Source organism: Stigmatopora nigra, chromosome 14 (genome assembly GCF_051989575.1).
Source record: "Stigmatopora nigra isolate UIUO_SnigA chromosome 14, RoL_Snig_1.1, whole genome shotgun sequence".
Lineage (NCBI taxonomy): Eukaryota > Metazoa > Chordata > Actinopteri > Syngnathiformes > Syngnathidae > Stigmatopora > Stigmatopora nigra.
Window position 1 is genome coordinate 9,292,793 of NC_135521.1, and position 15,157 is coordinate 9,307,949.

Sequence of the window (15,157 nt, forward strand, 5' to 3'; positions counted from 1 at the left end):
GAAAATCTTTGCTGGCACTGGGAATTGAACCAGGGACCAAAGAGTTGGCAAACTGATGACTTATCCACTGGGCCACCAACCTATTAGAGAAAGCTGTAGTACTTATAGTTTTGTCTCTTTTCACTCCCAGGTCATACGTAGTACTTTATACTTAACTTCAAATGGGGAAAAGTTAGGTAAGATTACAAAGGAGGATTTGAACCCTGGTGCAAAGAGGTGGGAAGCAAATGACTTAGCCACTGGGCCACAGGCTCCCAAAAATAAGTAGTAAGATTTATTGTTTTGTCTGTTAAAACTATTAGTCTGGTTAGGCTTTTTTCTTTATAAAAAATGACAGTATAGTTAGGCTTTTTTTCGTAAAAAAACGACATAGTATAGTTAGGCTTTTTCTTTGGTAAAAAAATGACTTAGTATAGTCAGGGTTTTTTTTGGTAAAAAAATGACTTAGTATCGTAAGGCTTAAAAAATGACAGTATGGTAAGGCTTAAAAAACGACACAGTATTGTTATTAGGCTCAAAAATGACAGTATAGTAAGGCTTAAAAAACGACATAATATATAGTAAGGCTTAAAAAAACGACATAATATATAGTAAGGCTTAAAAAACGACATAATATATAGTAAGGCTTAAAAAACGACATAATATATAGTAAGCCTTTTTTCTTATAAAACGACATAGTATAGTTAGGCTTAAAAAATGACATTGTATAGTTAGGCTTTTTTTCTTAAAAAAGGACATAGTATAGTTAGGCTTTTTTTTGGTAAAAAAAATGACTTAGTATAGTAAGGGCTTAAAAAAATGACATAATATATAGTAAGGCTTAAAAAACGACATAATATATAGTAAGGCTTAAAAAAACGACATAATATATAGTAAGCCTTTTTTCTTATAAAACGACATAGTATAGTTAGGCTTAAAAAATGACATTGTATAGTTAGGCTTTTTTTCTTAAAAAAGGACATAGTATAGTTAGGCTTTTTTTTTTTTTGGTAAAAAAAATGACTTAGTATAGTTAGGGGTTTTTTTTGGTAAAAAAAATGACTTAGTATAGTAAGGCTTAAAAAATGACATAGTATGGTAAGGCTTAAAAAACGACACAGTATAGTTAGGCTTAAAAATCACAGTATAGTAAGGCTTAAAAAACGACATAGTATAGTAAGGCTTAAAAAACAACATAATATATAGTAAGGCTTAAAAAACGCCATATATAGATAGTAAGGCTTAAAAACGACATAATATATAGATAGTAAGGCTTAAAAAACGACATAATATATAGTAAGCCTTTTTTCTTATAAAACGACAGTATAGTTAGGCTTAAAAACGACATAGTAAAATAAGGCTTAAAAAACGACATAGTATAGTAAGGCTTAAAAAACCACATAATATATAGTAAGCCTTTTTTCTTATAAAACGACATAGTATAGTTAGGCTTGAAAACGACATAGTATAGTTAGGCTTTTTTCTTTAAAAAAAACGACATGGTATATAAATTTCTCCAACAGATTTGATCTGAGAATTAATACATGAAGAATAACTTTATTCAGTTGTTCAAAATAGAGCAGTCAGATTCAATACCGTTATATTTGAGCTATAAAAAAAATCCACAGCAAAGTTGTTTACGTGTATCTATTCAAAGCTGAAATACAGCAAGACAAACAAACCAAGGTTTAGAGGAGAAAAAAAACTGAGATGATTGACTGTGCGTAACAAAATTTATAAAGTTAGCACACATGGCCATCCGGGATTAGTTTGCTGATGCCACACAAATAAAATAGAATTTGAGTGGGAAACTAAAGTATAAAATTTTGACAAAACATCACAATTGACATCGTCAAAAAAAGCACTTTGATCAAGGGACAAATTTAAAGCTTGTTGAGTTCCTTCAGATGAATCAGAAACCTCAAGTCTGGACAAACAAACCATATAATAGAGGATATCTCACCCTTTCATTCAATGCCTTCCTCTCAGAATGAGAAGATGGGTATTGATACAGCAATTTGGACCCATTCTCGGTCAGTGGAGGGTTGTTCTTATTGACAAAAAAGAAAGAACAAGCAACTGATTATTTAGTCTACTGCAGGTTTTATAAGACTTCACCAATTAGTCTCAAAATCGAGAATATGTCTAAACGTTTACAACGAAAATTGCACAAACTTTGGTTCGTTATAGTTTACATTAGCCCTTTGTATTGGATAATTATTGCTTAAATTGAAATAAGGCAGTTATCAGATTGCATAGTTGAACATTTGTGATAAAACAATTAGCCTCCAATAATGGAAAAACGCCTTCCCCCCAAAAAAGTAATATGGTAATATAACCTCAATAGTAATAGTATTGTGGAATTAGATAATATACATTAAAAAAAAAGTAAATGAAAAGAAAAAATGCCTGTATCTAATTTGATCCCTTTACTATTTTCCACACAAGAATACAGCAGTGGTATGGAATTGAGATGTGCAGACACATACACTGTCATTAAAAAAGAAGAAGATATTTTCGATAAAATGGCAAGCTTAATCTCTACAAAAAAAAAATCAAATTAGGGCCAATCTAGATACTATCCATTGCTTTAAACTCACTGAGCGCCTGCACCGGGTTGATGTGCTTCTTGTGAGAAGATCTTTTGACCCGATTTGTTTGGCCATCATCCTGTTTCTCTCTCTTCACCAGAGGCTTCTTCTCAGGTGCCTTCATCCTCCAGGAGATAGCTGGCATATTTAGGGCCTCCATACCTTTATTCTTCTGGTACTTGGTGGAAGCCACGTATGAAGCCTTCACGGTGGACACCACAGTATTCATCAGATTCTTCGCCGCTTGAATGAGGGACATGGCGCTGTCCAACTGAATCACACAAGACAAAGCAAGGTGAGTTAAAAAAAGGTGAGGCTGGAGCAAAGGAGAAAAGCAAAGGCTTCAATGTTTAGAGCCTCCAATCAACAACCTTTCACATTTGAACATATAAACATATGCAGGGAATTGGAGGATAGTGGAAAAAGGTCAGACTAATTTAATCCCAACAATTTAAAAGCCTCAGAGACCTCGGTGACACTTATGCTAAGTGTGAAAGCACTGTCTTCTTTCACATTTGCTGAAAGGAGAAAAGGATTCATTATTTCTTGCATAAAGGCTTGCTATTAGTCAGGTTGACTGGCAAGTGGCTAATTAATGCTTTAATAACCCTGTAAACATTGCTCATCTTGAAAATTGGGGAAGCGTGTGGGCAGTATCTCATTTTTTTCTGTCATACAGAGCAGTTTGCTAGTTTATTAGTTAATACAAAGCAAAGACAATTTAACCAAAGATAAATTTGGTTTAAATCCAGACAAGCAAATGAACGGCCGCTAGAGTATTTTCTCCACAATGATTTAAAAGCACCGCCTCTTCACTGGATTGTTGTTTAAAAGCTCTATTCTCAGAATTATCTCATCCCATTTTCTAAACCGCTTTATCCTCATTAGGGTCACAGGGAGTGCTGGCGGCGATCCAACTATCTCCGGGCCTGCGACGCTGGACAGCCGATCGCAGGGCACAAAGAGACGGACAACCATACACGCACCCATACCTAGGAGCAATTTAGAATGTCCAATCAGTCTACCATGCATGTTTTTGGAATGTGCCCGTCTGTCTGTCCGCCCGTCAGTTTCTGTGTCTGTCTGTCTGTCCGTCCGTCAGTCTATGTCTGTCCGTCCCTGTGTCCGCCCGTCAGTCGCCGTGTCCGTCTGTCCGTCCGTCCGTCTCTGTGTCCGTCCGTCCGTCCCTGTGTCCGTCCGTCCCTGGGTCCGTCCGTCCCTGTGTCCGTCTGTCCGCCCCTCAGTCTCTGTGTCCGTCTGTCCGCCCGTCAGTCTGTGTCTGTCCGTCCGCCTCTGCGTCCATTTGTCTGTCTATCTCTCTCTGCGTTTATCTGTCCGTCTGTCTGTCTCTATGTCCGTCAGTCTGCCTGTCTCTGTCTGTCCGTACATCTGTCTTTGTGTCCGCCTGTCTGTAACTGTGTCTGTCTATCTATCCATCAATCCTCCAGCCATCTACAAACTACACGTTGTATAAAATGTCTCATTCATTTATTAAACATCATAACCAAATTATATGTCCCTCTGTTAGTAGATGACCAATAAAATGTTTTTGCTACTGAAATATTCTGTTTTGGTGTTTTTTCAGAGGGTGGGAACAAATTAACTTTTATTTAGTACATTTCTCTGGGAAATGTTGACTTGAGATAAGAGTTAATCGACATACGATCTCAGTCCCGGAAGGCAATACGCTTGTATTGCAAGGTATGACTGTGACAGGAGCTCGAGTTGCCAAACAATGATCTGTCAACCTGCTATTTGCCATACTAGCATATGCGACGCTTGGCATTTGAGAATCTTTTGGTGAAGGAGTTGGATTTTTCGGCTCATTGGGCTACATTTAAAATTTGGACGCTCAACATCTCCCTCCTCTCAGCAGTTGTCGAAACATTTCAACCAACAGTTAAGCTTATTTCTCATGTCATTCAACCTTTTTAACAGCTCCACTGGCCTTTCGTTATTTGGGTGGCTGAGTACATTGAAGAAAATAAATTATACAAGGCTCCCTGGTGTCCATGATTAAAATAGTGAACTTACCCCTGAGACAACCAGCTCGCCTCCCAGATTCTGAACCTCAGCCTTGACTTTGCTGCAAATGTTGAGCTGGTGGCAATACAAGGCAATACGCTGCAGATAGGCGAGGAGGTCCTGCTTGCAGGTCGAGTCCGGGCACTGCGTAACATAAAGATAACATGTTCACAAATCTGCTATATACATTTATATAAAAACTTCCATATTTGCTAGTATTTTAACAGCTTGTGGGTGGTTGCAATCAATCAAATTTGTCACTTGGGCCATTTACTCGCACTTTAAGCTTGATATGATTTTCTAAAGACACACGAATCCAGCACTATCACGACGACTTGGCAGCTGTGTGACAGGTAGGGTAGACACCGACCGGCTTTGGCAACAAGCTTAAAGCCAAAATGATAAATTCAAAACACCCACAGAAATGATTCATTTCATCATAGATGGCTTGAATAATAGAGTGCACATTTTATCATTTCAATGTAGGTGGTATAAACAAACATCGTCTCAAGTGAATTTTTACGCTCTTACAATTTAAGATTTGTCTCTCTTAAGAGACAACAAAAGGAAACATTCATTCTTTAGAATACATGTATCAAGGCAATTATATTCTAGTGTCTTTTTAAGTCTAGGTGATAACTCAGTTAACGCAGAAGTGTGCTGTCAAACTCCATGTTTTCACTGTATGTACTGAACAATCAAACTTAACTAATGCATGTATTTAAAGTACATTAACACTCATTGGCATGCATGGTGTAGCAAAGTCCTCTGACTTGAGAATAACAATGAAAATTTTAGAATGTCATATACAAGACAAACTAGGATACAATTACACAAAACGGCCAAGCATATCCCCTGAGACCGAGGAGAACACCTGTTTGATCATACCTAAGTATCACTGTAATTTTGAAGATTAAGCGAGGCAAATCTAAGTACACGGTGTAACTGTGAATTGTTAATTAAAATCAATGATTATATCAATGGTGCTGCTCTTACCTGCATGTTTGTAGCAATTCTGGAGCTAATACATATAACCATCATAACACCATCAAAATCTAAAGCTGTGTACATATTTTCTTATTTTAGTAGTGCATCACCACCATTATAACTCTAAACTACATAGGATGCCTTGTATTGCAGTTTTTAAGTCAGCAAGTACATTTTACAAACAGGTTGTTGGAAAAAAAATGGTAAAAAAGGACAAAACATGATATTATCAACCACCTGTCATTGGAATTATTAATATTTCCTAAAGGATGATATTTAAACAAATGAACCCAACAGTATATTCCTTTGAAGGCCCTTAGAGCACTCTCCTGATGCCCTGTGACAGTATGAATGAAATCGGCTTAATATCTTTCATCATCACCCTCTCTTTCTGATTAGAAGAAATATGGGCTGAGGGGAGGAATATGTAAGAGTTACAGTTCCATTAAAGAAGAGCATAAAAGAAGATGAAGCAAACAAGAGCTGCAGGGAACGATCATTTTACAGATGAGGACTAATACATAGATGGTAGAATGAACAAAATGGTTAAAAAGCAGGGTGGAACCAAAAAACAAAAATAACTGAAAACAGGCAAAGAATGCACGAGAATGAAGAGTGAGCCAGAGGGGAAATTGTACGCAGGAGTAAATAAGAGCAATATCCAACTGGAGAGAAAGGAAACGGGAAGGATTCAAGTCCAGCTTGCACGAATACTGCGTATAGTATGCTCGCATGTGTGCGTGCGTGCAAACATACCCACATTCACTCGACAAGACCTGCAATGAGGCTGAATGCAGCAGCCATGCTAATAAGGGCTTGGGGAAGAATCTGGGCGGCTCAGGGCAGAGCGCTGTGAAAGCATCACTTGTGCTCAGGCTCGGCTCAGCTGCTGGCTTCACTCTGCGAGACTTCCCTCGCTGTGACAAGCACATTGAGAAGTTGCGCAGAAGCGACAAGATCCCCTAAGATTGTTTGGATAATTTAAATAAAAGGTTGGTGTGTGTACCTGCGCGTCTTTTGCATTCTGACAACCTTCACTATACAACTTAAGTAGACTAAATTCAATTCAGCCGAACAAAACGACCAATAAGTGTACCAATAAGCGCAACACTATTGTCAAAATCACTTCACATGGTTATGTTAACACAGAAAATCCAAATGATGACTAAGAAAATCAACTAAATAAACAAAAAACTGAAATAAAACTGAGCCATATACTGGGCTAATGCCAATAATATAAGTGATGATCAGGAAGGTCAGGTCCAATCATTGGTAATGCCACGCAGTTTTGCTGAATTATACGACACAGAGAGAGAGGCAGAGCTGCTGACCTTTAAGAACGCTTCACCCAGAGGAAATGCCAATTTCCAATATTTACTGACACAGCAGCATTCTAATGAACCACGGCCAAAAACCTGTTGTTGAGCGTTACAGGGAAGCAAACCAAAGGTGTTTTCGGTCAGATATCTGTTAAAGCTATGGCATTAACATAACATTATTATTCACTATTCTATTAGACCTATCGTTTTTTTTTTAGACGTGGAACTCATGGCATTTTGCATCCATTTGATTCCGCTAAAATACATTGATTCAGAGCAGGTATTTAATCAATTATTTGTCAAATGGGTCTGTTTTGTGTGAAAGAGATATCAACAATGATGGACACACATCAAGTCTATAGTTATGTCTGTTATTGGCTATAGTGGGGGAATTTATTTATCTGCTAAGATTAAGTGAAAAGCAATATTGTGGTCACACAAACACAAAAATGGATGCCTATGAAACCAAAAAAACTAAAATTAAATAAAAATATCCACCAATTCGATATACAATACATTTCTAATTCAAATGGTTTATTCCTAACATAATTAGTACATTGTACGTACAACTCCAGATGAAGTTGCTTTAGAGGGAGATCAATGAATAACCCGCCATATCAGGAGCTTTGGCGCGTGTTAGGACTTTATCCCCCTAGCATAAAACTTCCAAGACTGTATTAGTATGGGTCAACACCTTTCAAAACAATCAATTGTACATTGATGAACGTCTGAAACAACAAATACGGGGAGCTCTTAGTAGAACTGAATGCCAACTGACTGAAAGATGACCCTTGAACTGCTGAGCTGAGAATTTATGGGCTCATTGGGTGATTTTACTTCTCCAATGCAGTGGGTAATTTATAACCCTGTCTGCTGTTAAGCATTGCAAGCCAGAGCCAGGATTAGACTGTGTCCAGAAACATAGGCTGTGGATGACTATAAATCTCCACTGATCGAATGCAAATTGGAAAAGTACACTATGTCTGTCAGCATACATCATGAGGATAAGCCTTGTTTGCATTCACTTACCACAAACAAATATACATGTTTAAGTGGTAAACAGACATCTACAGCATACTTATAGTGGCAGAAAACTAGTTATAAGTAAATCTCAAATTAGACAGCATTATTGTTTACCAATAGACTTTGATAGAATTCTAAGATGCCCTGCATAGGAGGGTCATAAATTCTTAATAAACTGCAGTGCAGACCCTACAGACGGCACTGACCTGAATCCAATCATCAGTATGTCTTACTTCTATTCACTTTAATTGGGCTCCATTTAAGGCTTTTGTTTTTCCCATACACAAAAACTTGACCATAATTACATGATTGGAGAAATATAGCACAACAAAGTCTCATGATGGAGAATGAGTGGTGTGATACTATGCTATCAATCTGGGACCATCTGCTGATGTTTTATATGAGTAAAATCTCAAGGCTCTCAATGCCAGAAGCGCAGAGTGCATGTGATTAATATGCCTAGGTTAATGAGCAGGCCCAGCATTGCCTTAGCTCTGCTGTCACTTTGTATGTGTCTTAGTGGTTACTCGCTTGCTTAACAATTGCTGCTGGACAATTCAGACATTGTACGTGGTGCCCTTTATTTTGCTATTAAATAGACCTGAAGCATCCACATTCATTATTGGGGAAATGTCCTAAATATACATATACTGTGTAAGTAAATGCATTCAGTTTAGGAAGTGCCACCTGGCAATTACACTGCTAATTAAAAGGGCAACACACACTTAATAGACTCATCCCTCAGGAGAAATGCTCATTCCTACAAAGGAATCCACTGCACTGTCCATTCTCTGTACTTTCCTATTTTGGAACCCCATTCTTACAATCTTTGCCTAAATATGATAGGGTTGTGCTATATAGGTCTATGTCACATTTTCAATGATTGGATGCATTTAATCAAACTGAACAGAAAAAAATAGATTGCCCTCACATAAAATATTCTAATCACAAATGGAAAATAAAATAAATTGCGGGTCAATGAGAGACTAAACAAGCTACCTTAGTCGAACACGTGAGACACACAGATAAGGGCACACCTGCACACTTGCCCATCTGTTTTCTTTGGGGACTATAATGTTTTTATATAAGTGAATATGCTTCTCCTAACGGTGGCAGTGATGCATAAAAAGAACACACAGCAGATGAAGCTCTTTTAAATTGAAACTGTTCAAATAAAACTAAGTGACATACTAGGAAGAGTGAAATTACGATCGATGTAGACCAGAAATACGGATTTAAAGGCACTATGAGAATGTTTTAAAAAAAGGTACTAAGAGATAATGTATCTGGCTTAGTTATAGATAAGTCTTTTTAATATATAATGATGTTATAAGGTTGCATTTTAGCAAACATTTGTATGTGTTGTGCCTCTTAAAAGGCAAATTGACAACTAAAGAAAATGCTTGTGAAAACCTATATTTTAAAATAGTAACATTTTATATAGGGTGACAGATGCATAAGAACTTCTAGTGGTGTAGAATTCCCTGATGTAGAAGTTAAATTTTAAAATTGAACTTTTCCACCATTCCCGATTTCAGTCGTGCAAACAAGTCAACACTTTCAAGACTGACTAAACTGAAATTCCGTGGTGGCCTTTCTCGCTACTCTCGTCCATTCTAAGTGGCCACATGCTCCTGAAAAAAAAAGACACTGGAAACCCAGTGGGTCCATCCTAACCACTCAGGCAGTCTCAGTGGAACTCAATCTGACAAGTAGCCATGTCAATACTGTGATTATACAATGAATAGCACTGTGACAAAACTTCTCAAAAATGAATTGAGACTAGTTGGAATGGCCACATCGAGATGAGTACGGTCCACTACGAAATGTAGCCATCACTTCTTTCCTTCATCGGTATCATTATATTATTTTTAGACAAAATGTCACAGAAAAGATTAGCCACGTTACTAACGTAACTATTGCAGGGAAAAAATGGAAAATTTTGCTAAAGACACGACAGAGAATATGCATATGTTGTGGGATAAATCATGTACAGTGTCTCCCTGAGGAGTAGTATAACGCAAGTGTTTAAGTGAAATATGAAGCCATAGATAATTGAATGCATGTTTCCCTATGTTGAAAGCCATCATCTCGGAGGTCAGGAATAAATGCTGAGGGATGATGGAATTGAGTTGGGGAGTAGGGAGGCAAAAGGCCCAAGAAAAATGAATTAGAGGTCAATACTAGTAAGGGTATGACATCATACCATGAACAATCCGAGAGGGAAAAAAAAGAGAAAAATTCAAACATTCATTGCAATAACCATTTTCCTATAGTAATATTTCAAGAGTGGGACTGTTAAAGTCACAATGCACGAATGCTTGTGGATTTTTTTTTGTAAATAGAAACTCACATTGTCAGCGATGGTGCGACCCAGCTTGTCCATTCTGGATCCGGCCTCTGCAATTTTCTTGGCAGCACTGATGACATCAGATGTATTCTTCAATGGCCCTTTTCCTCTGGAGACAACAAGTTGAAAGGTCAGTTTTTGATATGTTGTACTGTTATAGTATTAATTTATTTAACAAAGATAATTTTGAACACCACACATTTAAACTAATCCAAGTGTTATCAGTGCCGGCAAAAACTAAAAAGAAATAACTATTTAATATTCACTGGTGTAATGAAAAACAATTAATTAAACTTTATCTGCCTCAATGCACAACAGTAGAATAGATTGTAACACTTCTTGACCCTACATACCATCAACCGGGCACCTTGATCCAGTCTATCACTGAACAATGTTATTTTCCCTCTCTGTTCCAACATGGGATTCAGAGAAACAGTTGAAGAGGCATAAATTCAAGTCAAAACAACTCACTGGAGTTTTAAAAAAACTAAATCCAAGACAGATTTTTGAGTCAAGTTTACATTGCGTACTCTCCAGTGGGCTGCTCTAAAATAAGTCAAAATATTACACACACAAAAAAGTCTGATTTGAGCAGGAACTTCAGCATTAACTGCAAAACCCTATTTTTTTAAAAGGGTACTTCACTAAAGTTGAGGATTATGGTGATAAGTTAGAAGCCTTTGTGACAGGAAGACACAATAGAGAAAAGCTGATCAAGACAGCTGAAACTCTATATCAGGTGGCCCCCAAATATATTACATGTCTCCAAGCCACAAAATGCCTTATTCATAAGGGCCAACAGAGAGCCATAAGCAATGGAGGAAGTCAACAAGAATCACTCTCACTCTACAGATTTGTCATGAGAGGTCGAGATCAATTATCTCACAGAGCATTAACCTTGGCAAGGTATTGTGCCAGCTCAAGGTTATAGGGGCAATAATTTGGGCAAAGTGAAATTAGCTAGCTACTGACCTTCTGTCTGCTGCTATACCATGAAAGCGTGAAAGATTAATATGAACATATATATTCAATCACACAATCTTTCATGTATGTCTTTGTGTCATGCAAGTTCATTTCATCTTTGTTCTCCTTTGATACTTTGTTTTGCCAAGCACAACTAGAAGTATTTTTGTCCATCCATGTTCATACGCATGGATTGGCACTGTCCAATAAAATCAATGTTTTCCACAGATTTGAAGTTCATATGATGAAGTGAATATCTATTGCTTGTGACGTTACGCCAGAACAGAGTTTTTAAAGACCAACATTTCGGCTAAGTCAAGCACTTAGACCACATTTACAGGTCAGAAAATGAGTCCATCTAAAAACAGTACTTTTCAATTTGTTTTTGAGAAATCAGAATCCAACTCACCTGGTGAAGTCTGTCATTTCCATCATGATCATGCACATTTGCTTGGCCAGAACAATGATGTCATTGCCGCTGTCATCCCATTTGGATACCTCGGCATCTAGCTTGCTCTTCTCTTCCTGGAAACTGGCAACTTGCTCTGCTATCTTTGCCTTCTGTTCCTGTGGCAACTGAGCCATAATAGCCTAAAGCAAGGAATAATTGAAGGATAACAGGTCAAAATTGCAGACGGTGGCTGCCTTCTTACAGTTTATAGAAATCACCAGCATGGTGCTGCAGGAGATAAGAGGCTAGAATCAGTGTATCGAGACAGTTCACTATGATTGTTTTCTCTTACTTTATTACCTATCACATTTTAGATAGTGTAAAATATACAAGAACAAGTTTAAAAAAAGAAGCCATTAATCCACATCAATAATATTCAGCATTTGCGGGTAAACATTTTAACTCTGCCTCAAGCAACACAAGATCAATACATGGAGATTTATTTAACACTATTTGATACCATGCACAAATGTTTCCAATCGACCAATAGTGTGTGTATAATTGAAGGACAGCTCCCAAACAGAAAGTTAGATCTACTGCTGATTTTCTGCATCTTGACACCATTCTACATAAAGATATGACACTGTATAATTTTGTAATGTTGTTTGGTTTGTCTGCATTGGCTCCTACAAGCAGATTCCTGACACTTACCCTTGCACTCTGCCCAGCAATCAACTGGTCATCTTCTGTCTGCACGCTGGTCCTGCTGCGAACATCGAAGTCTTCGGTTTCAAAGTCAGAGTCATCCAATTCTTCTGGAGTCTAGATAAGAAAACGGGAATGTAGATGTGAGGAGAATTTACCCAAAACATGAATTCCGACCATCTACGAGAAACACTGACATGAGGTCATCTTCTGATAAGTTTGTCTATGGAGAAAAGTCCATGTAGTACTGAAAAGACAGGCTAACAGAGAAAATGGAAGAAATAGGTAGAACAATAGAGGAAAATAGTTCAAAGACCCATCTGGAATTATTGGAATAGAGAAAGGAGGTGCGAGTTGTGTTGCCGGTTCAAATTTAATCCACTTCTATCTTTTAATATAAATCCGACCATATGCTTTTGTTTATAAGCAAACATTCAAAACACAGTATAACTTCATTACTCATGCACTTTTGGGAAGCCACATTATTAAAAGTTGGTCCAAAAAAGCTGATTGCAAGACTGGGTTTACCTAGGGGGATTTAACTTCATAGTTAACTGCTTTTGAGTAGTTCCATCTAAAAATAGGGGAGTCTCTTGTTTTATTGAATGTAGTGATATTCTTGCACAAAGAATATGAATATGTTTTCAGGTACAAAGCTGTACTGACTCACAAGCATCTCTTTCAAGCTAGACTATGCTGTTCAGTGGGGCGTAGATATCACCTGCCATGGCCTGAGCAACAGATGAATGTGGGAGGCTCACAAATGGTAGCTCATGTTTGGCAGCAAATGGGGCCCCTTTTTAAGCAATCGGAGTACCATAGTGCACTTAAAAAAAGGATTTTCTATTTTCCTTTTTTTTTTACAACAAGGGATAAAATCTATAATGTGCCATTTTCTTAAGTTGTTGTTATGTTGGACAGAACAGTTTTTTTTGCTGGCTCTTTTTGATACTTTTGAGAAAGTGGAAAAAACCTGTTTCTAACTGTCAGCCACTCTCATGGTACGCTCATGTTTGGGGGGGGTATATTTTCTGATGTCACTGTTGGGGGGCAGAGTGTTCAGTTCAGCTTGACAAATACAGTCTGACCACCAATTTTGGGAGGTAGAAGGACATTTGTTGGCATAGTCTGAGCAATTACTCAGGTGGAAAACAAATGTCAGGCACTTAAGTGTTTTTCCAGATTGTATTTTTTTATGGAGAATTTTGAGGTGTTTGAAGTGCTCAGTCCAAATAGTGCCTTTTGAGAAATGTAACGTAGCAAAAGCAGAAATTATTTTCCAGATATCTGTAGAGTTTGGATCGACAAGGCTGATAATGCAACAATCTGAGGCCTAAGCGTTCTAGACAGAAATTAATTTTTAGTGGTGGTGCAACCTACATTCTGGGCATGCATAGAATTTCTCCGTATCTATGCAATTTCCCTACAGAGTAGAGAAATTGGCTTCCCTGAAGAGTAACAAAAGAATGCCACTTTTCTGTTATTGCTTCAGACTGCTTCAGTCCACATGTGAGTCACTATTCTAGTACATCTATCTGCATTGCAAAACAATGTTTTCTTTACCATGTATTATTGCTTTGCCTGGCCAGGTTCCTTTCAAACAAAATAGCTGTTATACAACCCTTTTGTATAGTAGTGCTATAATATGGTGGCGTTTATGTTGCCTGTGAATTCACTGCACTTCTATTTGTATAACGTGGATGTCTTCAAAGATAAAAATATGACAAGAAAAATACGTCCCTGAGACAATTGACCATGAGAAGCTCTTAAACGCTAGCAGCAACATTATAGAGATGGATCTTAAAGATTGAAAAAGGTTGACCATCTTGAATTCTTCTTGAACATTTGGTTAGAAAATGTAACGACTGAAAAAAGTCTACGGAATCTACATGGATGTGAAAGCAAAGCAAGCATCTGAAAAAGACACCAGCGAAACCCTTCAAAGCGAGTCATGCCTGGTTCGATAATTAAAACTACCATCTGTCTGTACTGAATGCCACATTTTATAATTGATCATAACATCTAGCTATTTGTTAGTTTGTGAATATGTGGTGAATTAGAACAAATAAAAATTAGTTTTTCCGTTGTAATATCCTTTTTTTTGTGTTTTTCAGAGGGTGAGAACGGATTAATTTCTATGTCTAAAATTGGCATACAATCTCGATTCTGGAACACATTAAGCTCGTTTCTCAAGGTATTACTGTATTGGAATCTAACAGTCATTCTGAAATAACATACATTATAAATTCCCTGAGAGAAGGAAAAGATGTGTACAACCTTACCCTAATCATGAGGACAGCCTTGCGAATGTCTCGTATGCCATCATATACAAGACGAGAAGCATCTATGAACTCATTCTCATCAACTGGCTGCGTGGGGTTTGCGCTCAAGGCCTCTACTGCAGACTCAATTTGCTCTGTGAACCGTGGCATCACTGAAGGTGGGAGAGATGAAAGGTGGAAAATACAATATTAAGGAAGATTTCTTTGAAGAAACCACAGAGCTTAAACCATGGCAACCACAGTGTGTGCATTGACAAATAAAAAATACACCAAGAACAAAAACAAGGTCACAAATACAAGTTGTTAATTAGCTTGTTGGTCTGTTTCCTTTCTCATTCAATCTTGTAAGTGGTAATATGCCTTTGTTACTGTGTGGTCAATTTAAGGAGAGTTCATTTGAAGGCGACTGTTTAAATTTTCTTTAACGAGGTCTAAGCATTTTTTTTAATTATTTTATTATTATGCCTGACTGAATTAAAAAAAAAACAAATAGCGCTAGAAATATAATGCATGTTTCTATTAATTTGTAATCATGCGACAAC

At 37.4% G+C, this 15,157-nt stretch overlaps 1 protein-coding gene across 2 annotated transcripts in view; it reads right to left on the bottom strand.

Annotated features, from left to right (window-relative positions):
• Nucleotides 1-1,520: 1,520 nt before the first annotated feature.
• The window catches only part of ctnna1 (catenin (cadherin-associated protein), alpha 1), a 32,356-nt gene continuing 18,719 nt past the window's right edge, over nucleotides 1,521-15,157 (bottom strand). For both annotated transcript variants that reach the window (XM_077733357.1, XM_077733358.1), the window contains exons 13-18: nucleotides 14,616-14,767; nucleotides 12,340-12,450; nucleotides 11,647-11,828; nucleotides 10,278-10,383; nucleotides 4,605-4,739; nucleotides 1,521-2,841 (exon numbers count right to left, since the gene is read on the bottom strand). In XM_077733357.1, coding sequence (XP_077589483.1) covers nucleotides 2,551-2,841; nucleotides 4,605-4,739; nucleotides 10,278-10,383; nucleotides 11,647-11,828; nucleotides 12,340-12,450; nucleotides 14,616-14,767 — 977 coding nt within the window. In that variant the 3' untranslated portion in view covers nucleotides 1,521-2,550. The remainder of the gene's footprint in view (nucleotides 2,842-4,604; nucleotides 4,740-10,277; nucleotides 10,384-11,646; nucleotides 11,829-12,339; nucleotides 12,451-14,615; nucleotides 14,768-15,157) is intronic.